This window comes from Sciurus vulgaris (genome assembly GCF_902686455.1).
Source record: "Sciurus vulgaris genome assembly, chromosome: 7".
Classification (NCBI taxonomy): domain Eukaryota; kingdom Metazoa; phylum Chordata; class Mammalia; order Rodentia; family Sciuridae; genus Sciurus; species Sciurus vulgaris.
In genome coordinates, this window is record NC_136467.1 from 123,941,535 (window position 1) to 123,965,597 (window position 24,063).

General features: G+C 45.7%; 1 protein-coding gene across 4 annotated transcripts; it reads right to left on the minus strand.

Moving 5' to 3' along the window:
* Positions 1–226: 226 nt before the first annotated feature.
* On the minus strand, positions 227–11,821 carry BRD2 (bromodomain containing 2). 4 transcript variants are annotated; one of them, XM_079147821.1, is made up of 13 exons: positions 11,681–11,821; positions 7,823–9,149; positions 6,037–6,340; positions 5,256–5,393; positions 4,630–4,768; positions 4,321–4,535; positions 3,828–4,202; positions 3,234–3,362; positions 2,796–3,047; positions 2,412–2,677; positions 1,513–1,817; positions 1,051–1,173; positions 227–965 (listed from the first exon to the last, which is right to left on the minus strand). In XM_079147821.1, the coding sequence occupies exons 2-13, from the start codon at positions 7,846–7,848 to the stop codon at positions 829–831; spliced, it is 2,409 nt and encodes an 802-aa protein (XP_079003947.1). In that variant the 5' UTR covers positions 7,849–9,149; positions 11,681–11,821; the 3' UTR covers positions 227–828. The 4 variants fall into 4 exon arrangements, with proteins under 4 accessions (XP_079003947.1, XP_079003949.1, XP_079003948.1 ...); XM_079147823.1 differs by lacking the exon at positions 11,681–11,821 and adding an exon at positions 10,424–10,442; XM_079147822.1 differs by lacking the exon at positions 11,681–11,821 and adding an exon at positions 9,747–9,846.
* Between the last annotated feature and the right edge of the window lie 12,242 nt (positions 11,822–24,063).

The window sequence follows — 24,063 nt, forward strand, 5'->3', positions numbered from 1 at the left end:
CTGACATAAACTACTCAAAGCAATCCAATTGCAGTATGGGTATATTCCCCTCAAAAATGACTTTATTAAAAATGTGTGGGCAGCAGGCTGGGAGTGTACTCAATAGTAGAGTACTTGCCTAGTGCTTCAAAGGCTTCAGAGCACCTAGCACTGTAAAGAATGAAACTAATCACAGTTCTTTTGAAACCTACAAAAACAAGTATTACTATGATGACTCACTCAAAACTTGAATAATATTTTCTTTATTTACAAGTTAGAATCAAGAGACAAAGACAGTCCAGGGGACCAAATGGGGAGATGACTGAAACCCCCAAAGCCCCAAATGGAGCGGAAGGAAAAAGGGAAAACAGAGTAGAAAAAAAAAAGTCAACGTAAAAAAAGAGCTCCCCCTTCTTCCCTCCCCATGGAGGCCAAGGGGACCATGGCCATATCCCCCACAGCCTCACCTAGCTTAAAATAAATTAGAACAAACAACCTCAAAACAGGGCCCTTAGAAGTGAACAGGGCAGCTATGGCCTCAGGTAACATTGTGTCCAGCGGCTTTTGCCCACTCCCACTCTGTACCCTTGCCCCATCCCCATCATTCTCAACAGGGGGCTCTATGCCCAAGAGGTTACTCCCAAAGGAGCTGGGAATTCAATCTTATTTTTGTCCGTGTCCCTCCTCAGTGAATGTTCCTGCATTCCTCCCCCTGCAGAGCCAGCTCTCCTACAGAGGGGGGAGGGGAGGTGAGATGAAAAAGTGTCACAGCAAGGGGGAATGGGGTGGGGCAGGGTGGTTCAGGGGTCCGGTCCTGCGGAGCCTTCCTGCCCCATCTGGCCTGGCCCCTTAGCCTGAGTCTGAATCACTGGTGTCTGAAGAAGAGGAAGATGAAGAGGAGGAGCTGGAATCTGAGCTGGAGCTGGAAGCACTGAGGCGTGACACTGCTACTTGCTGTGCAGAGGTTGACTCCGTTTTCTCACTCGCTGAAGAAAAAAGTTGAAAGTTAAAGATATACCTGTTTTTGTTTAAAAAATTATAAATTTGCAGCAGTCTCGTAAGAATTCTCACCTTTCTTGGGGGGCTTCTTGGTGGAATTGAGCTGCCCACTGACATCTTGTAACCTCTTTTCTAGTTCCCGCTTCTTCTCCAAAGCTAGTTCCTCCTTTGTCTTTCCCACAGGTTTCTTAATGGCTGGGGGTGAGGGAGAGATGTAATAGAATTCACTGATTGCCTTAAGCATCCTAGAGTTACTGGCCCTCTAGGCTTCCAAGTTCCATTAAAAAAAAAGTTGTAGATGGGCACAATACCTTTACTTGTTTTTATGTGGTGCTGAGGATTGAACCCAGTGCCTCACACGTGCTAGGCAAGTGCTCTACCACTAAGTCACAACCCCAGCCCTCCAAGTCCCATTCTTGAACATCAAGGAAGCAACACACATGCCATTACCTTGGAAACTATGAGTATATTATATATGCACCATTACCTCTTTCTAAGCTGTCAGAACCAAGGTGGACTTCAGGTGATACTCACTGTAGGGCTTCCGGGGTTTCTTTCGTAGGCAAGAGAGGACATAGCGCTCAAGTTCTCTAAGTGTGGATGGTTTGAGTGTTTCAAAATCAATTTCAATCTCTTCTGGGTTTGAGTCACGTAAAGAGGGCTCCCGGGCTTGGATTATATGTACAACTCGACCCAATTTCTCCCCAGGTAATTTGTTGATATCCAGGCTTAACTGTCGTTTCTCGTCATAACTCATGGGCCTACTTTCTTCTTCCTCCTCTGAATCGTAACCAGTTGGCAGGGCAGGTGGGGCTGTCTTTGTGGTCTTTTTGGGTAGCCTATAGGCAAAAAAAACCCCTATCAACTAGAGAAGAATTCACCTCTCGACAGTCCTACTACTCAACCTAGAAATTTATTTCCTGCTTAGAGGGATTTGTTCTTGTAGTAAAGCAAAAAAGGCAAGTTAAAGGTGGTTACTGGGGCACTGCGTTATGGAAGCTGAGCATTTTATGAAGCTCCTTCATCCCAAGCATTTTACATTTACTTGGGGTTTTAAGGTATGCTGGCACAAGTCCATCTTTTTGCTCCCTTAAGCACTACTAAACTAAAGCCACTATTAAAATACAACAGACCACACCAAGATGTCTAGACTCATTTATTTAGAAGAATGAGAAAGCTATGGCACAGGGGAACAAATCTAGCTAGCCACCGATTATTTTTTGTAAATTGTTTTGTCAGTCATAATTCATTGTTTTCATATAGCCTACAAACTGCTTTTGCATTACATGTCTGAGTCAGGTACCTTGAGACCCCATGTCTCTCAAAGCCTATTTATTTACCCTGATCAGTCATTAAAAAAAAATCTTTATCCAAGGGAGTTAAAGATAACAGAAACCACCAAACTAGTCTGTTTTGACCTTATTAGAACTCACTTGTTGCTGCTTCCTCCAGAAGGTCCAAAGCCAGGAGTGCCTAGCGTGGCAGCATTGCCACTCCCACTGCCACTTGCTTTTTTGGACTTTTTGGGCTGAGGAGGGCGGGGTGCCCGAGGCCCCTTGTCATCATCATCAACACCAGTTCGGCCACGATGTTTCTCTGCTTTCCTTTTCTTCTTTTTCTCCTTTTTCTCTCTCTTTCGCTTAGGCTTAGATATGGGTCCCTGGGACAGTGCGGCCAGTTGTTCATGTACTGCCCGAAGCTAGAAAGAAAAATATCAAGACATGAAGTGGGAAATATTAAGGAAAAAAAAAATTAGGACCAAGACAGGGAATGAACCAACTTTTTACCCAGTTAAAGACTGTAGAGTGACAAAGTACCTGTTCTTGTAGTTCTGCCAAACGATGAGCCCTTTCTTCCTCTGAATCTGAGCTTTCACTTTCTTCCTCTTCCTCCTCATCTTCTTCATCATCTTCCTCCTCTTCCTCAGAGGAGCTCTCACTGCTACTTTCCTCACTAGAGGACTCTGAGGATGACTTGGTGAGCCCAGGGGGCAAAGCAGTGGAAACTGGTAAAGGCCCTGGTTCCAGTGGTTCATCTGGCATCTTGGCATAGCGAAACTCAAACACGTCCTGGGGGTAGGGGGTAAAAAAAACAGACTCCAAATTATGCTGGTAGTGTCCTGGCTACATCCAGCTCTCTAGTCATAGTTTCAATTAACCAAAGAATGGGAAGATTTCACGTTGAGGACACACAACACAAATTGATACGTCTCTCCTATACCCATTTATTCTTTAAACTTCAAACTTTTAACTTACCTGCAGCTTTCGGGCCATGGCCACAACATCGTGGTCTGGGGGGTTGTACTTATAACAGTTGGAGAACATAAGCCGCACATCAGCAGCAAACTCCTGTGCATCCCGGTAATCACGATTCTCCATCTTCCGCTGCAGAAGGAGGCAGCATCAGAAGCTGCACAGGCAGAGAGACTCACCTTTCCCTGCCAACCCCAGACAACACAGGAGAGGCCCTCTCTTGAGAGCACAGTAGGGACGACCTTATGGATCTGTACCCTGGGGTTCAAGTTAGAAGTCAAAGGAATTTTGGGTAGGTAGAAGAAATATCTTTCTAGAAAAAGAAATCATTTTTAAATGATATGGGAGATGACCTGACTTCTCTGACCCAACACTCCCAATTAAGTAGTACTCAACTGTATGAGTAGGGTTGCTCTGAAAACAAAGAATACTCAATCCTTATTGTAGGAAATGCAATTTCAAACTACTTGACTTGCCCCTTTATAATTTTGTAAAACCAAGAATCAAAGACTGTTGTGTACCCGTAAGGAAACATTTTATTGATCCCTAGGTGCCAATCACTGCCTGAGCAACACATCTGCCCCATGCAGTGGGTACCTTGACAGTGCTGAGGTCCATGGGGTGCTTAATGATGTCATGGTAGTCATGCAGGCCAAGAGCAGAAGCGTCCACTGGTTTATAGAAAGGCCACGCATAGGCAGCATGCTTTTTAGAAAGCAACTCCTTTAAAATGCCATTGCAATGTTTTAACTGTTCTGATAATTTTCCTTTTTTAGAGCTCTGGTGTTGCTGCTGAGAGTCAGGCAAGTCTTTGCGTGGGGGCTTGATGGGGCGGCCACTCTCTCTACGCATAGGAGGAAGCCGTGCTGCTTTAGGCTCAAGACTCCCAGGAGGGCTGGCTGGGGAACCAGGAGCCAGGATGGCTGTAGGTGTAGGGGTGGTAGTATCTGCTTTTCGTTTAACCCCTTTCTTCTGCAAAGGAAAAAAAAACAAAAAACAAAAAACAAACAGCAGCAGCCTATTACTCCAGGTCCACTTCATTCAAAACCTTTCCCTCCCCACTGTCCAAAACAGATTCATTTATCTGTACCTTGGCAAGGGGCTGAGCTGGGGGAGCTGCAGATACAGCAAGAAGTGGGGGTCCAGCAGAATGTAGAGACTTGAGGAGGGGAGAAGAAATGACCGATGGATGGGGAATGTTGAGGACAGTGGTAGGTATCTCAGGTGGTGGAGTATACAGGGCTGTGTGTGACACTGAAGAGACAGCAGGCACCTGATGGGCACTGGTAATACTGCCCTGGAGTGCTTAAAAAAGAAAAAAAACAAAAACAAAGGAGGTTTAGTTTGTTTCTCTTTCTTCTCTTTAGGTCTCCATTTATAAAACTCTCACTCTTCCCACCTGCCAATTTGGCCCCTTTCTTATGGCTGTTCTTAGGGATGGTCACCACAAGCTCTTGTTCTTCTTGAGGCATTGATGCCACTTTCTGTAGGAAGATCTTTTCCAGTGTTTGTGCCATTAGGACTATGTCATCAGTGGGCTAAAGAAACAAAAAAAAAATTTTTAAAGATTCAAATACTAGCAAAAAATAGATGACCACATGACAAGGGCATTACCATTTTCCCTCAGGCACCTTTGTCATCAAGTGCTAAAAATTACACTAGGCCAATAATGCCTCCTCTCTTTCCTCTCAAAATACAAACTAATGAAGTACATGGTCCTTTAATGTTCACAAGCTTAAGAGAATGAGAGCTGATGAGTAAAACAGATCCTTGCTCTGCTCAGGTCTCTGGAGCTTTCTGAGAAACAGGGCCACCATCCCCAAGTATGAAATGTGTTCTACTTAAATAACCTTAAACTATAGAACTCTGAAGCCACATTACTGGTAGCATTATTTGGAATTCAGATTTTTTTAGACCATGACTAACTGGATAACATCTTCAGTAGTAAAAGATAACATTTCACAAGACATTTAGTTGTAATAAAGGCCATCTCACCATCTGCTAAATGAACACAGAAAAACTTACCTTGTTGTAAATGTAGCAGTTGGTGAACATGGTATTGAAATCCTGCATACATTCTGAGGCAGCCCAATAATAATTGTTCTCAAGTCTCCTCTTAATAGTACCCATGTCCATAGGCTGTTTTATTATTTTGTGATAATCCTAAGAAAAGAAATGGTACATCAGAGCTACTAAAAATTAAAATACCTACTCTCCCAGGGAAATTACCAACCAACACACACACACACACACACACACCCTATGTATCAAAGGAGTATAGTTCCCTAAACTGCGGCCCCAGTTAAACTAGAGGTCAAAAAAAAAAAAAAAAGGGTGGGGGTGGGGTGGGGTGGGGGTGGGGAATAGGATTCTTAACCCACTTTGGGGGCCCCTACTGCCTTTCCCTAACCACCCACCTCCCACCCATTCTAGAATCTTCCCATCCTGTGACATTACCTCTGGGGTTGGCTATCCATGGGCTGCATGAGGGAAAGGAAGAAGCTAAGAATTTTGGCCACCGTGGTCCTCTCCCAACCCGGGGTGGGAATCTGTAAAATGGAGCCAGGGCACAAAAGTTAAGGAAGGACACATAGAGGGCACAATAAGAGATGCCAAGATAGAGATAGCAAGCGGTTGGAACAATCACAAAGGACCAAGAATTCAGAACTTGGGTGGCTATCTGCCCTACAGAAAAGAATTGGGAACTCCCTAGGGGCCGCAGCACCTATACTAGGCAGCCCACCCCCCACTCACACACATTCTTGCTCATTCCCATACCTCCCCCAACTCTAATGTTCCTACTCACCGGCAGACCCAGTTTGACAGCATCTACAGGCTGCCGGAATGGCCATGCAAACTGATGTTTCCACAGAGCTTTCATCACCACCTTGTGCAGGTATTGCAGCTGGTTGGTTACCCGTCCTGGCTTTTTGGGATTGGATACTTCAGGGGGTGGTGGGTTGGCAGGAGTTAGTTGCAAAGCCGGCACTGACGCCATTGTAGGGCTCTCAAATCCCTCATACAAAAGAGAAGGCTTTCGAATCCTTTTTCCTGGAGCTGCTGCCTCTGGGCCCAGCCCCAGTAACCCTGCATTCCCGTCCCCAGGGAGCCTGCAAAGATGGGAAACAACATTAGATGTGGCGATCTCATGGAAATCAAAGTAATTTGCACTGTGTGCCCAATAAATCCAAGCTCCAGACTTAAGTGAGATGACTAAGCTTATGCAAGTGGCTCCAAATATGAACCAATATCAAAATAATCTGTAGAGCTTTTGTTGATGCCCACATCCCCCTTTTTTATTTTTAGCATAGCTAATCTAGATACCACCTTCTGGAGTCTGGCAACCAATGTTCAATTAGAAATAAGAAAGCAAGCCCCAAGATGGCACATCTGAAAACTACAGCCCTATGGGGATGACTCTTAAATAAATAGGTGGAGCTGAAGACCAAGATCCCTCCTCACTAGGGGTTTGGTGGTTGCCATGGTGGTTGAGCCTGAGGAAAGACAGTGAGAAAAGGAATAAACTAGGGAAAAAAACTTCATAAAATGCTGAGACACCTAAGAATCAATCCATCTGGGTAGAAGAAATGTTATTCTCCTCAAGCTAAGTATTTAATGCCATAATAGAAAATGCACTAGGATTTTCTATTTTAAGTCTAACTTAAAATTCAGACAAGGAAGCATTTTGTCAGACCTCACTAGAATTAACTGCCAGCCCTCCAGAATTATTTGCAAAAATCCACCTCCTCCAAAAACTCAAAACACAGTCGCATAGCCAAGGTCACAAGTCCCTTCCCCTATTGTGACAGCACCCCCCACCCCACACACACACCAGGCTAGAGAAATACGGTCTAACAGTTTCCACTGTAGCATCTACTGGCGATGAAAAGGCCAACAGTGGTTCTGATACTCCTCCGGACCAGGTGTTTCCCACTACCTAAGATTAAAGACACTACTTAGAGACCTCATTGTTTACATCCGCAGCGCTGCAAAGTCTTAGCTCCACCCTCCTGCCCTAAATCAAACACTCAACACCATCGAAAACCAGCCCCCTCCTTCCACTCACTGAGAGACAAGCAGGAATTTAATGACACCTTAGACGTTAGGATCACACAGACTGGGAGTGAGATCCTAACGTCTTCCTCTACCCTGAAGTTGGGAATCCTCGCGGCCAATTCCTGAAGCTCGGTCACCATGGCAACTACTGGCAGAGGTGACCACGAACCCCCCAAACACCATGACAAACCTAAGCTAGACACCAGGCCCAATACCCGCAGGACCTACTTGTCTACTCGCAACTACTATTCCTGTCCTTTCTGCCACCGAATTAGCTCTGCCTAACTCGGTTAAGAGCCGACTATGGCTGTAGGGTATAAATTGACAACCTGTGCTCCCCCCACACGCAACTGGGTCGCCGCCACCGTTCCAAAACCGTCGTTCAACCCCCTCCGCGAGCTCGAGTCAACAGCTGCGCCGAGGAGCAACGCGTAGCAACCGGCGCGAGTGGTTCGGTACTGCCCCCGAACACGGTGCCCTCCACCCGTGCCGCCGCCCCGCAACGTCCCCTTCCCACGCGCGGCTCGGAGACGTACTTGTGGGGAGTCACGTTTTGCAGCATCTTGACCGCGGGGAACCGGCGCTGCCTTCAGCCGCGTAAAGTCCAGGTGGCCTCGGATCCCCTCACCGCCCGGTCCAGCATAACCCGGGAAGTGGGGGGGAGGCCGTTGCCCTTGGCCCTCCAGGCGACAACCTCCCCGCTGGGCCGGCACGAGCAGTCTCCTCCGCGCGGCCTCTAGCAAGACTCCCGGCAGCTTGGCGCGCTCGGCAGGCGGCGGACAGCAAGAAAATGGCGGCGGCCTCAGCAGAGACCGGCGTACGAGGGGGGGGGACAGACTCTCCGAACGCAAAGACAGTCCCCGATCCTAGACACCGTCGTCAATACAGCCCGCTGTTGATCTGCAGGGGTCCCCTCTTCCTGTCGGGACCTTACGGGCCGGACAAGATCTCGTTTCGACCTCGGATGGAGGCGGATGAACACGAAAAGTGGTTTAGGGAGCCGCCGCCTCCATCTTTGAAATCCTCTTGAGGGCGGAGTAGAGGGGGTGGACAGACTCCGAGAATTGGGCGGGGCCCGAAAAAGGGGAGCTTCAGGGGCTTCTATGGGGTCTGTACTGTCCGCCGGGACCGGTCATAGACCGAGACGAAGGCCATTTCCAAGCGGATGGACGTGGATTGTAATGGCGGCCCCCGACGAGTCAAAGGCTCTGTATCGGTAAGCAGAATCCTCCAGGTCGTTCTAGAGGCTGCTCCACTCCAGCGCGAAATGGCGCCGCCGAGCCCCGCGCCAGCCCTTTATATATAGGCGGGGAGGAGGAGCTTCGTCGCTCATGCGCGCCACCCTGCTCCAGAGTTCCCCCACCCCCTCCGCGCGCGCTCGCTCGCTCACGCGCGTGAAGAAGCAAAGTCGAAGGGGGTGGGTCCCATCTCCGCGGGAGCGTTTTCTATTGGTCTGTCGAAGCGATGACGTCACAAACTTCATTTCCTAGTCGTCAGTCACCAGGCAGAAGAGTGCCGCATAGACTCGGAGGGAATAGGGCACCCGCCATATCTGAGCCGCTTGGTTGCGCTGTGGTTCGGCGACTCCAGGGAAGCAGGGAGGTTGGAATAGGTGCAAGGGCCATCTCCCCACGGCCACCAGCACCTTCTCCCCGCCTCCCCTTCGAACAAGTCCTCCCAAGCTCCCAAGCACGATGTAACTCCCGACTGCCAAGCTTGGGCTGCTAGTGCCATTCGTAGTTCCTCCATTAGCCGGACGGGAGGGGTCGCGTGGGCGTAGCCAGGCGCGGCTCGCCAGGGGTGTGGCTGCAGGACGCCGAGCAGGCAGCTGTTCTTGGCAGGGAGGCTGCTGCAGTGAAGAATCTGAAATGAGAAAGAAAGACGCCATCTTAGAAGACGCGGCCTGCTCTTCTGTGGCGAACAGCTAAAGGCTCCTGAATGTAACGGCGAAGGGATTTAACGTTCTATGTTCCACAACCTAAAATACGGTTTGCTAAGTCTTAAAAATCGTCCCTTCCCCTCCCCCAAAACCGATCAATCTAAAGACAAAAGGCAAAACACTCCTCTATTCATCTGCAAACACCCAAATGCTTATGAACAAGGCCACCAAACCCATAGTACGTTCCAAACGTGCATGCCCAAGCACTTCTCCCATCCCAACCCACTCGTCCCTGAGCAACACAACACCTGCCTACAAAAACCTCGACAGCCCTGAAGGGGGAACAAAATCGCAAACCCATCCAGCCTGTAACTCCCTTCTCCTCCCCGAACTTCATTCCGGCGTCTGGCTCAGAGCAGAAAAAACAAGTCCTACAAGGGGCGAACCGGGGGGAAAACCCTCCCCCTCCAGGCGAGCTCAGACCTTTCCCCATGCTTCCCGCCCCACGCCGGGGCAGACCCGCACCGCCCTCTTGGGGTCCCCTCAAACGCGGGGGCGAAAGAACGCCCCCATCCCCCCACCAGTGTCCGGAGTCCTCCCCACGGAGCTGCTCGTCCATCGGTCAGCGCCAGGGAGGAGGGCGAGCAGAGGAGGCGGCGGCTGTAGCTCAGACTAGCCCTCCCCCTCCTTCTCTCCCCTCCTCCCCTCCCCCCGGGCCGTCCGCCTCCGAGGAGGGGCAGGAGCCATTTTGGGAGCTCAGTTTCGCCCCCTCCCCCTAACTCCAAGTCCTCCTCATAATTTGATTTTCTGAATAAGCTCACAGACCATGTATGAATCAAGAGCCGGAGCCCAGGGTCAGGATCTCTAAAGCACCTCTAGAGGAGGTGCCCCTTACCGTAGAATAAAAGGGCTTCCCCCACCAGGGAATACCTGCGCTGATACCCCCCATCAACTTCCCTTCCCTCGTCACGGAGGAAGAAAATAGGTTTGTGTGTGCGTCCGGGGAAGGAAGTCAATGGGGGGTAACGAATACAGGGAACACGTCCCCTGCCCTGGAAGGGCTTGTCAGGGCCTCCTGGGCCCTGGAGCTGCCATCACGCCACCCTCCCTCCGCAGTAGCCCTTGTGCTCGAACCTCGGATACTGCACCTAACATGGCCGCCAACCTCCCGTCTTCTGGGCCACCCGAGTAGGACAGACCCCGCGGGGCAAAGTGCGCCTCGGGAAAGCAGAGTCCCCGCGCCCCACCCCCAGCCCACCTGGGATCCGGCCCTGGCCCCCCAAAGTACAGCGGCCCCGCCCGGGTGACTGCAGCAGGGAGGGCAATGACACAGCAACTTTGCAAAGACCTCCTCCCCTCCCCCTAGTGGCCCAGCCTCCCAAATCTGCTTTTCTCCGCCCGGGGCTCGGCAGGTCAGGACAGAGGCCCATCAGGGGGCCGGCCAGGGCAGAAAAAGTTGGGCGGTCGAGAGAATGCTGGGCTTTAGAAAGGGAAAGGGTGGCCAGACTTTTAACTCTCATTTCCCGGCCTTCCGGAGAATCACTGCTCCCAATCCTTCCTAATCCTCCCTTCCCCCACATGAGTCACTGGAGAGGCCACTGCTACTCAGTAATTTGGAAAAGTAACTCTTCCCCCCCTTTCCGTTCCCTCCCCCGCGGTACACAAGGAGAGAACTGTTCAGGCCTGGGGGAGGGGATGGAAGAGCCACCCTGGAGGAACCCGAGACCTTGGAAGCTGTGAAATCTTTCCAGGTCCCGAGCTTTCCAGCTGTCCAAGGCCACACTTTGTACTAGGACCCACCTTGGGCCTGGGCTGTTCCCAAGTCTGTAACCTTCCCCCGACCCCGGCCTGGAGTAGACGAAGTGCCCAATTAAGACTTAGAGGGGCAACGAAGGTGTGGGCACAGGCCCCACAGGCCGCGTCCACGTGAATGCACACAAGTTCGGCAAGTGACTAGGGGCTAAGCTCCAGCATGCCATGTGGAGCATGTCACCGCGAGCTTCCACCCTTGACACAAAGGGAGCACAGAAATGCTCCTTCCAGAGTCTCTAGGGAGAAAGGGAGCTGGCGCCTGCGAAAACCTCAGCTCGCAGCCTCAACTGACAACACTAAGCATTTACATCCACGGTTAGGAATTAAAGCCAGCACTCCCACTCGTGAGCCTACAGGGACACCCTCCCTCAGCCGCCAAGAAGGATCTCTTCTCACCTGGCTGCAGACTCCTGTACCCCCAGGGGACGAATGGAAGGGGCGCCACGCCGCCCCCTCTTCCCCTTTGCCCTCCAATTGGTATGGAGGCAGGAGGTTGGCCATTCCCTCCCCCATCACAGTGGCCTCTCCTGCTGGTCCCCCTCCACATTCCCATTGGCTGTGAAGTGTTTGGAGCACAAATCCCACTCGGGATTCTTTTTGAACCCCAAGAATTCCACACACACCCCGGCCTCTTCACCATATAGATTTAAGTCACTGGCATCTAAATGACTAACATCATCCCCGCCCAAGGGCCCCTTCTCACCTGGATCGTGGAGCCTTCCGGGGGGGCTCCAATGTTGCCCTCGGCTTGGTGCGGGGGGAGGATGTAATCCGGGGTGTCAACCCCCCCGGAAACTGAAGCAGTGTTGGGGGAGGGGGCGTAGCCCCCAGCCCCTCCCTTCCCGAGCGGGTTGGGGGTGGGGAGAGCATCGGGGCCGCGCGGCCACGTCAGCAGCACCCAGATTGGCTGATCGGTGTCACGTGCCCGCCGCTCCCCACCCCCCCCCGCCACGAGGCCCAGTTTTCCGAACGTTCCTGGGGGCCGTTTTTTGGGAGGCCATGGGGCCGCATGGCCTAGGCCTGTCTCCCGACACCCAGAACGCGCTAACTGCTGCTTCTTCGTATCCCCCGCTTCCTATCCGGCTGTCGTCGACCCTGTCCCCCCCACTCGCCTCTCTGTACGGGTTCAGCATGGCTGCCGCAGCCCCGAAACGTGCACAGCGCAGGCGCATGGGCGCGACCAGAAAGTGGAGGGGTGGGGTCAGGGAGTGCCCGAGGCTGCGAGGAGGGCAGCAGTGCGCAAGCGTCCCAGGCCAACCGCAGCTCCCGCCGCGGGCCTTGGAGCGCGCGCAGTGGGTGGGGCGGAATTCCGTGCGCGCCGACCTCTTGCCTTGTCAGCCCTTCCCCCTCTGCCAGGGCTCTACGGAAAGGCTGGGGACGGCCGGAGTCGGTTCCTTCTGGCCCAGGGTAAGGTGTAGCTTGGCACGACCTGGCCAGAGTTCATCGGAAGCACCCGGCGCCCACCTGTTGTCAGTGAAGGAGAATGGAGCCCGGCTGGAGATGTGAGGGTTTGCAGGGTGGGGCCCCTCCCTTGGCGTAGCGTGGTTGCGCCTACCGAGAGGAAGTTATCTCCTGGGTGGTGCGAGCCGCGGGGATGTGAGGTGTGCACTTTAAGTGTGGGCGTTTTATTTAACTAATTAGTTTTAAACTGTTTTACAACTTCTCATGTCCCCAGAATATACCGTAGACTTCTTTGCTTCGATGAGACCTGCAAGTTCGTGGACTCCCCTGCCTTCTATCAAGTTTGCCAGCTGATCACTCTTCCTTCCCTACCGGTCTTGTGGTCGACCATATAAGTTAAAACTCCCTATTCCTGAGCCTGGCGCGATGCCGCTTGCCTGTAATCCCAGCGGCCTGGGAGGCTGAAGCAGGAGGATCACAAGTTCAAAACCGTCTCCGTAATTTAGCGAGACCCTGTCTCAAAAGAAAATATAAAAGGAGCTGGGATGTGGCTCAGTGGTTAAGTGTCCCTGCTTCAATCACTGGTACCAACACACACAACTCATTCCGGAATCCTTGCTCTCTACTCTCAATCTTGGATCAATCTCAAAATTTTAGGGATTAGTAACAAAATAAGATGATTACGTTGCTACCAAAGCAGTGCTTTAATTTGTTTCCAGCCTTTTATGACTCTTCCAGCCTCAGACTGAAGTCTAAATTTTCACTCTACAGCCTCTTAATTTCCACAGACAGGTATCACCTCTTATAAGGCCAACTTGTAGAAGTCTGTATCCCTTTTCCATTTCATTAGTAGACCTTTTCTGTTTAAGGAAATACCTTTATATTTGACCTGTTCAACTTTCTACTACCCTGAGGCCATCCATTCTCCACCCTTCTTTAATTTATCTTTAATTTTTAATTTATCTTTCCTGGGTTACCATGCAAAAAAAAGTGTGTGTTGGGGGGGAAACAACTCTCTCAGTATTGTTCCTCCTCAGTAGACTCATTTATATCTTAGCTCCTTTGTACAACCTGAACCTGAAATTAAAATCATACCATCTGAATTTTCTATCTCCCCCTTTTCCTCCCTCCCTTCCTACTTCTTATCTCCACCCTTCAACTCACATCTGTCAGGCTTCCGCTTGAAAACTGTCTGGCAAATGACACCAAGGACCTCCTAATTGGTAAAGTCAGAGGCACTTTTCAATTTTCACCTTATTTGACCTCTCTGGAGCATTTGGCAATTATTTGGCCATGCTTCCTTCCCGACATTTTCTATATTTCTGTGACCAGTCTCACCAGTTTCTTTTCCTACTTGTCTCCTGCTTTCCTTCCTGGAATAACAGCCCCAAAATCCTCATGTATTGAATTTGCCAGGATTGCTGCTTCTACTTCTGTTCATATTATCTAGGTAATATTGCTTAATGGTTCAAAGCCCTTCAAATCTGTATCTCCAATTCAGGCAGCTCTCCTGAGCTATATTTCCTACCAAATATTCCTACTTGGATAACTTAAGTATGTTCAAAATTGTTGCAATCTGTATGTTCTCTGGATCTGCTCCTCCTGTGTTGCCCTGAGTGAGGGTAGCGATTCAGTCACAAGGCCTAGAATCTGATAGCCCCTCCTTGTTTTCTTACAACTTTATATCCATCAGATTCTTACAATTTAGCCTCTTAAATGTCCATTGAATCTCCTGAGTGATGTCCTTATCTTCAGAGTTGTACTGTCTAATATAGTAGTCACAAGCCACATGTGGCTATTTGAATTTATTATTCAGTACAGTGTTGAATTTAGTTTCTCAGTGCACTAGCCACATTTCCATTTCTCAGAGATACATATTGAGAACACACAATGTACAAGGTCTCAATGTGCTCTTGTTTCTGACAGCTTTTGGCCTTGTCTGCTGTCTCTTACTAATTTGTTGCAGCTGCATTGGACTTTCCTCTATTCTTGAAGGGATTGGTCCGTTGCCTACTTCAGGACCTCACACATGCTGTTCCCTCTGCTGAAAGACTCTGCTTCCCACTCTTCACCTGGCAATGCCTACTTTCCCTTCAGATCTCATTTCAATATCAGTGGTTTCCCCACACCATATGGGACAGTGCAAAATACAACATTTCTGTCATTGCAGAAAGGTCTTTTGGACAGTGCTACTCTTAAGTTTTTGTTGGCCTCTGGTCACAGTACTGCCAGCAGTGAGCTTTCCAAAATATAGCTCTGACCATATATTATTGTATAAACCCTATTCCTTGTTGCCTGCATGATAAAATCCAAATTCTTGTGCTTGGCAGAAAGGTCTGCCTACCCCTCTAGGCTCATGTCTAGCCACTTTCTCTTGAGCCCTATATTCTAGTCACATTGAACTGTTTCCCGGACACACCATTTTCTTTCATGCCTCAGCCCATTCTGCATGGAATAGGTGTTACCCTTGTCAATCTAAACCCAAATATGGGCTCGGGGTGTGGCCCAGTGGTAGAGCACTTGCCTAGAATGCGTAAGGCCCTGGATTCATCCCCAACACCACAAAAAGAAAAGTCAGTGCTTGCCTAATTGCTCATTCCTTAGTGTCCTTTTCTTTTATGGTAGTACCTTTTACAGTGAATGGCATTTATGTGATTACATGTTTTTCTTCAGTCCTAGACTTTGATCTGGAGAACAAGGCTATGTTTTTTTTTTCTTTCTTTCTTTTGTTCTTCCTTCCTTCCTTTCTTTCTCTTTCTTTCTTTCTTTCTTTCTTTCTTTCTTTCTTTCTTTCTTTCTTTCTTTCTTTCTTTCTTTCTTTCTTTCTTTCTTTCTTTCTATACCCACAGTTTTCATTAAAGTGCTCACAAATTGAGCAAATGTTGAAGGGAAATGCTTAAGTGAGTGTGTGACTTAGGTAAAATTACAGTGTATTTGTATTTGGGGCACCATGTATAGTATTGGGTAATAATCCTAGCAGTACTGCTTTCAGGTATACATATGTGACATTGGGATCATGTGAGGGAAGAGAAACAGAACAGCACAAGTTATTTTCACAAAGCAATGCAGTCCAATCCTGGCCATAATATAAGCTACAAGAAGTAGAGTAGGAGAAAACTAGAAGGTAAATTTATTTATAGAGGCCATATTATTGAGAGTTTCCAATGCTGTTTCACCTGGGAGCCAGTGAAAGTTTTTGAGCAATAACTTCATCATAATTACATCATTAGATAGGGACTTTGTCTTCCAGTGGCTAGCACTATCCATGTTAGTAAACATTAAATAAAACTGTCAGAAATTGGAAGGAGATGCATCTGGTGATAGCTCACATTTATTGAGTACTTAAAATGTGGCTCAGACATTGTTATAATTGTTTTTCACATATTATCTTTTTTCATTTTATTACCCTATAAAGCAGATACTATTTTTTATCACCCCCATTTATCAAATGAAGCAATTAAAGCAAGAGATTTTAAATCATTTACCCAAGGTCACGAAGGTAACTAGCAAAGCTGGGATTTGAACCCAGGCAGTGAGCTTTTCCATGTCCTCCAGCTTTTCACAATTTATGATTGCCAAATAAACTTTTCCTCCTCTAAAATTGTTCTTGTCATTTTTTTTTTAATCACAGAGGTGAAAAAGCTCTCTAAAATACTCTTCCCTTGGTTCTGGTTCCTGTTCTTGTTCCCTGTATAAGGATCTCAATACTAATCCTTGACTCTAACCTAAATTGTTTTATACTTTCTTCGTTATAAATCTTATAATCTTACCTTTATGTTGGTTCAAACACCACCTCAAAGATGACTCTCAAATATCTCTCTAATCTTTATTTCTCCAACTTCAATCCTGGCTCTGAATCTCCCTGCTGTTCCTTGTAATTTGAATAACACACTATTCAGAGGCAGACTGCCTGGGTCCTCCAGCCACACACTACTGGTCTATAGTTACCACCACATTAATCCATTGAAATGGATTAATGCACTGATTAGGTTAAGGCTCTTGTTACTCAATCATTTCACCTCTAAACTTTCTTGCATTGTCTCACACATGAGCTTTTGGGGACCATCATATGTAAACCATAATAGCATCCAACCAGGAGGAAAAACATCAACATGGCATAAGTAAACCAGAACAAGAGAGAGTTCCAGTGAAGTTCAGGTTTTTATCGAATGAAAGACTGAATCCAAAATTCTTTAACTTTTTTGTGCCATGGACTTGTTTTTGACATTTTGGGGAAGACGTTGGACCTTATCTGGCAATATTTATAACTGTATAAAATAAAATATAATTACCAAATTATTTAAAGAAATTGTGATAATCTAGTAGTATGTTTCTGCATTGATACAATATAGTGTTCCTTTAATAATATAATACGATTTATTGGCAGGTTAAACAACTAACTTCCAGAATTATGAAGTAGGGATATTTTGAGAGATCTGTAATCACTGTAATGTAATATGAAAATGTTAATTGATGGTAATTTCTATTGATAACTGTTACAGGTACTACTCATACTAAAAAGTTTTATTTTGTATATATATTCATAAAATAAAATTTCAATTAGAATTTATTGAAAATAAAAATGACTTTTAAAAGTTCCATACAAGTTCATGGACCTCTAAATTCTGTGGCAGTAGACTACAAGTTAAAAACCCCTGTTCTGATTGAATAAGGAAGTAAGACCCTTCATCATTAGGTATGAGGGAATGAAGAAGAAGGAAGAATTCACTGGGTTGGTGCTATGGTTTGAAGGTCCCCACCAAAATACCTGTTGAAGTTGAATCCCCATTGTGAGGTATTGGAGGTGACCTGTGAAGGTTCTGTCCTCAGGAATAGATTGATTCATGGACTAATAGACAATCATGGGAGCATTGTTATATAAGAAATCTCTTTCTGGTTAACTTGCTATGTTTCACCATGTGGTACCCACCACTATGTCACCACCCAGCAAAGGGCCCTTGCCAGATGCTGAGCAGATGCTGATACCATGTTCATGGACTTCCCAATCTCCAGAACAATGAATAAAGCAAATCTCTATAAATTAACCAGTTTTGGGTGTCCAGTTGTAGCAACAGAAAACATATTAAGACAGGATGAAGTCCAGAAAACTCAGACCAAGTGATTTAGACTGAATATAGTAGAAAGGAGAGAGTTAAGTTTTTAAAGAAAGGAACTGAGCCAGGCATGGTGGTGCCTGCCTGTAATTCCAGCCGCTTGAGTGGCTGAGGTGGGAGGATCACGAGTTCAAAGCCAGCCTCAGCAAAAGCAAGGCACTAAACAACTCAATGAGACCCTGTCTCTAAATAAAATACAAAGTAGGGCTGGGGATGTGTCTTGGTGGTCCATTGCCCCTGAGTTCAATCCCTGGTACAAAACAAAACAAAACAAAACAAAACAGGAGGAGGAGGAAACTGAGAGCTACCTCTGTAGAAAGATTTGTTATAGGAAGATTTATTTGTAGGATTTATTTACTTATTTGGTAAATATGGAATGACTTTGAAGAAGCTGGAGGTAAGTCATTTCAGAACCTAGCACAATTCAACAATTCACACATGGAATGAGAAGAAATAAAGTAGGCACAGTATCAAAACTAATTGCATTTAGAAGAGAGCCCACACTTCTCACTGTGGTGCCCAAGGTCTTAATGTGCTCTTGTTTCTGACAGCCTTTGGCCTTGTCTTCTATCTTTTCTTACTAATTATGTTTGCAGCCACATTGGTCTTCCCTCGTTTTCTTGGAGGAATTGGTCCATTGCCTGTTTCAGGACCTCACACATGCTGTTCCCTCTGCTGGAAGATTCTGCTTTACACTCTTCACCTGGCTAATGCTTGCTTACCCTTCAGATCTCATTTCAGTATCAGTGGTTTCCCCATTCCAGTTATTTGCTCTTACAGATCTCAGTACCCTTTCTTTATGCCTTTCACAATTTATTTTTATAAATGTGTATGTTTACTTGTTTAATATCTTTATTTACATTAGACAAAGTCTGATGCTGACAGGTGACTGATATACAACATACCATTGGGTACATAGGAAGTGGACAATAAATACCTGCTAAATAAATAAATAAACCTTTTTGAGCCACAGTTTTCTTGTTTATATAATGAGGATAATAAATTCCAGCCTTGTAGAGTAGTGGTGAGGACTGCTACATCATAATAATGTACCTAAAAAGAATGGATGAATATGGATATGGAAAGATAACACTGAGTTTGGAATAAGAGGAAATGTGGGAGCTGGGTGGCTAGGCTTGCCCTCTGAAGTAGGAGGTGCCGGAGAGTGGGAAGAGTATAGTATTTGATAAGGAGTTTGGTAAGGACCTGGAGTGGAATAGGAAGGGAGGTGGGTGCATAGCAAATGCAATGGAAGTGAAGGTGTTGGTAGGGTGGCCAGTAGTCATGTCTGAGGAGATTTACAGTTGAGATACCTGTCTTAGAAGGGATGCCCCATTGCCATCTAATACTTGAAGATTCTTCTAGTCTCAGCTTCAACATCTCCATAGCTGGTAGTTATTCATCAAATGAAGTTTCGCTTATTGGTGGATGCTGTGGTTTGAAAGTGGTTTGTTTCCTTGAACTCATGTGAGGGCTTAATCCCCAAAGTCATATGGTAATGGTATTAAGAGGGTGGAAACAATCTTATTATGTTGTTTAGAGGTAGAGCCTTTGGGAAGTGATTGTGATTGGATGAGAACATTAAGGTGGAGCCCCCACAAATAAATCTTGGTGGCTTTATAAGAAGAGGGAGAGAGAACCAGGAGAGGTACAGACAGACACATGTGCTCCCTCTCTCTTGCCATGTGATACCATGTGCCATCTTGGGAATTTGCCAGGGAAAAGGTATCTGCCACAAAGTGATGCAGCCAAGGGAGATCCTCACCAGAGCCTACATCATGCTGTTTAGACTTTCAGCCTTCCAAACTATGAGCTAAATAAACCTCTTATTTTAGTAAAGCTAACCTACATCTGCATTTTTGTTGTTGTTGTTATTGTAGTAAAAACCTGACTAATACAGTGGACCTTCTTGGTCAACTTACACTAGCAATAGAAAGAGCAGAACACCAACAGTAGTGGTGAGATGACCATGAAGCAGTTTTAAAAATAGAAGAGAATAATACAATATAAATGATAATGGTAACCACAGGGTTTGGTGGAAACATATTAATCTCATCTGTGGGTTTCAAGAAGTGTTATGGGGCGCAACTTAAGAACAGACCATTCACCACTGAGAAGTCCAAATTTGAGAGTCTTTATTAAGCCGGCCAGTTGACTAACTCACACAATGCCCAAAAAAATGGCTATTGAGAGAACAGCCCCGACCACAGGGTTGTAGGGGTTCTTATACCAAAAATCACATTAATCATAAGTGTCTGTTGCTATGATTTGAAATTACAAAATCATGAGATCATCAACAGAGGGAGAAGTGGGTCAAAATGACCCTTACTAGGTACAAACTAAAGAATGGTTACTAACATCCACACAATCACTGTTTACATGGTACATTGTTTAGGAGCAATAGGAATCAAAAGAGAGCAATTTTTCTTTACATAGGAATTATCATTCTGTATTGTTAAACATGTCACACCAAATAACTGATGATTGGCACAGAGGTGGGGTGTTCCCATGAGAGAAGCTTATTTCCCACATAACATGGAGTCTCAGAGCAAAATGGAGTCTGTTTAGTCATTTCCCTTAGAGTCTGGCCTATGACATTCTCATGGAGTCAGATCTGTCAACCTATCACAGAAGGCTTCCTCAGCAAGGTAAGATTTCATCTCAAAGGACATAAAGGGTTCAGATTATTAGTTCATGCTAAGGAAAGTATATTATGGGAAATCATTAAAAGTTTTCATGCTTAACTATAGTAAGATAAAATATGCATTATAAATAGATCCTTCTGACTGGGTACAATGGTGCATGCCTGTGCTACCATCAAAATACTAAGATCCCGTCTCAAAACGCTCTGGCAGCACTGTGAAAAATTGGAGATAGATCAATTATAAGAAAATTGCAATAATCCAGGAAAACAAATATACCAGTGAAAGCCTGAGCCAGTGGGAATGGCACGAAGAGGGATGATTCAAAAAATATAAAAGAGGTAGAGTTGATAGGACTTGGTGACCAATTGGATGGGAAGGTTTGAGGAAGATGGACCTGTTAAGGATGCCTTCCACATTTGTAGCTTGAGGGATTGGGGACAATCATGCTATTTTCTGAAGTCTTAACTATAGGAGTTGGAAAATGTTGGAAAGGGAAGGTAATGAGTTAGTTTTGTAAATCTTGAACTAGAGATACATTCAGGGTAGTTATTCCTAAACTTAATTAGAATTCATTATTGAACTATCAACAGGGATTTATGAGATACAGTGTAAAACAGAAAACCTACTTGTGTTAAAACCACAGTTTGAAAACCATAAGATACTGCTTTTCATTTGAAACTTTTTTCTCAAGACATTTTTGAGATGATTGGGAGATGAATGGATTGGGTTAAATGAAGTTAAGCAACTGCTTTTGATTTTGTTGATTGGGGTGATGGTGTTACATTAAAAGATAGCTTTTCTATCATAGCTATGCTTTAGTCATCAATCCAAATTTGTATTTATACAAATACAAATTGAAGATTCAAATATAATTTGACTATGTGGTGAGAAGCATGACAGATCAGAGATCACCAAGCAGATGACACACATCACCTGAGCAGTGAGTTGAGAAATACTTTCTGAGCATTAATACACAGATTTAACCTCAACTTTATGCCTCAAACGATCTCTGATCTGAGATGCCATATGTTGAAGATAGCTGTACTAAGGTGGTGGCTTGGTCTGATTCTCCCTTCTCCAGAAATAGCTGTAATACGTAGAGGTGATATTGTGCTTGGCCACAGCTAATGAGTCCAGTGGTACACACCTAATATAAACTGAGCCCATCAAATTGTCTCTGCAAACAATGTGACACTTAAAAGATAGGCTGAAGGCCTCTGCAAGCAAGTGTACTAATGTCAACACCCACTGCTCAGGTCCACACTGCTAGGGTTCTGTGGCCATCCTTTCTCGTGTTAGTTTATTCAACTCTTCTTCTGATTCCCATGAGCCAGATCAATATCATTCCAATAGTTCTCTGTTAAAAAAAAAAAAAAAAAAGTCAGAACTGTTTTCTATTATTTGCAAACAAAAAGATTTATTAAATGTAATAAATGGTTGCATAATAAAAATATATGAATATGATGTTTTATTATATCTATATTGAAATAAATTTTATAAAAACATTTGCTACCATCAAATTTATATATTTCTATTTCTTAAGGAACACTGTTACAGAGAATGCAGTTTGAGAGCTGCTATTACACAACATCCAAGTGGAGGTGAGACAGTTGTGTATATAGGCAATATGAAGCTCAAGAACAAGACTTGAGCTGAGAAGGTAAATTTGGAAACCATCAGCAAATGGGTGGTAACTGAAGGCATGTGGGAATACATGAGACCAACCAAAGCAAGTGTGTAGTTTGAGAAGGGTGAAGGTTAAGGACAGGGCTAGGATTGTAGCTCAGCGTTAGAGCACTTGCCTAGCACATGTGAGGCACTGGGTTCGATCCTCAGCACAACATGAAATAAAGATATTGTGTCCATCTACAACTAAAAAAATTTTTTAAAAAAATGTTAAGGACAAAACTTCAGGGGACACCAACACTTAAAGGTAGCTGAAAGAAAAAAATCCACCTAAGAGACCGTAAGGGGGATGCCAGAGAAGTGGGAGGAAAAAACTAGGAGAGAGTGCCATGAGGGATGCCAAACAAGCAGACCGATTTAGAAGGGAGGACAAGGCCAACTGTGTCAGAAGTGGCAGAGACTGCAAAGAATCCATTAATCAACACAAACATCTTGGTGAACAATTTCTTTGTTGAGAGTTAAGATTAAATGGCAAATATGAAAGTGGGGACACAGTTACCTGTGATTTTTTCAAGAAATTTGTCTCTGCTGGGTGCGGGGAGATGGGCAGTGCTAGAAAAGGTTGGGAGAGCTGAATGTTAGCCATGGCTTTCTAGATTTACAGGTGCTGTGCCATGATTGTCAGAGGTCTTCATATCTAATGACAAAGTAGATGGCGAGTTACTGCGATGCAGAACTGCCTGCCTTGCCCCCTTGCCAATGATCACCACTTTCCCAAGCTGAGTAGAGACTATGTCTCAGGTACCTTTGATGGAGATTGTTGGGAGGTCCTGGCAGGAAGAAGCGTTACATACAGGGAAGAGTAGTTATAAATATTGGGATGTGTTACCATTTATACTGGGGTTATAGAAAGGAGAGAAAGGAATTAATCACTTCTCAACATAGCCTTGGTAATAGGTGGTTATATTTCTCCCCACTGTGGTCTTGTTCACATTCTGCACTCTCCAGAGAAATTGACCCCTTTGCCATACTCTTCTATCCAGAGTACTTGCAAAGTCTACTATACCTGTTTCTAATCCCTCTCTGCCAGCTCACTTTCTTCTGTTCTTCCCCAGATCTTTCAAATAATCTGCTATCACTGGGTACACTGTTTATTGATTGCCATTCTCACAAATAAGGGGGAAGGGGGTTCTTGCAAAGTGGGTTTCCATCCCAATTCTGACCACACCCACAGAATTGCATTCATCAAACTATGGGTCTCTGAGCAAAATCCAGCCCACTGCCTGTTTTCATATGGCTAAAGTGCTAAGAATGGATTTTACATTTTTAAATGGTTGGGGCGGGGGAGCAAAAGACTGGCTCATGACACATGTAAATTATGTGAAATTTGAATTTTAGTGTCCATAAATAAAAAGAGGGTCGAGGACAAAACCCCAGGGAACACCAATATTTAACGAGCAGCTCAAAGAAAGAGGTCCACAAAGGAGATGGAGCAGGAGATGCTCCCAAAGTAGGAGGGGAGGCTAGGATGAAAGTAGGAAGGAAATCAGGACCTTTCATTTCCACATCGCCTATGGCTGTTTTCCTGCTAAAGTTGAGTCCTCACGAGAGAGATTGGCAATCCACAAAGCCTGAGATAGTTACTGTCAGTCCCTTTATAGAAAAAGCTTGTCTACCCTGGTTTAGCAGCAGGTGGCTGTGTGCCACACACCTCCCCTACAGTCCTGGTGGTGTCATAAACTTCCTTCTACGGTCTTAGAAGCCTGAGTCCCCCCATTGCCAGAACCCCTGATGGGCTAGTCCTCAAAGGCTGGGAGATTGTGAAGATGATCTTTTGTTCTTTGGAGTGTTCAATGATCTCCAGACCCTGACATCCTGTTCCCACTGTCCTGACAAACACATGAATACACATTGCTGAATGTGTATTCATGAATATACACATTCAATGAATATACACATTGCTGTTCCAGATTATCTAGGAGATCATGAGGTTGTTTTTTCTTTTTCTCTTTGGTTATTATTGCTACTTTTATTTATTAAAAAGGATATGAATTTTGAAAGTTTCAGAAATACAGATGAACCATAGTCACAGAGATTAATTTCTCAGATTACTTAATTGCCACATTAGATCTTTTCCTTCGCCTCTTCCCCCACCCCTTCTGTCTCGCGTTCTCTATCAAACTTGAAGCATATACACTGACAGTTTCTTCCTCACTTCCCACTTACTTCTCAGCCCACCACAATCTGGAGTCGACTCCCACTACAACACTGAAATTACACTCAATAAAAATGTCAACCAT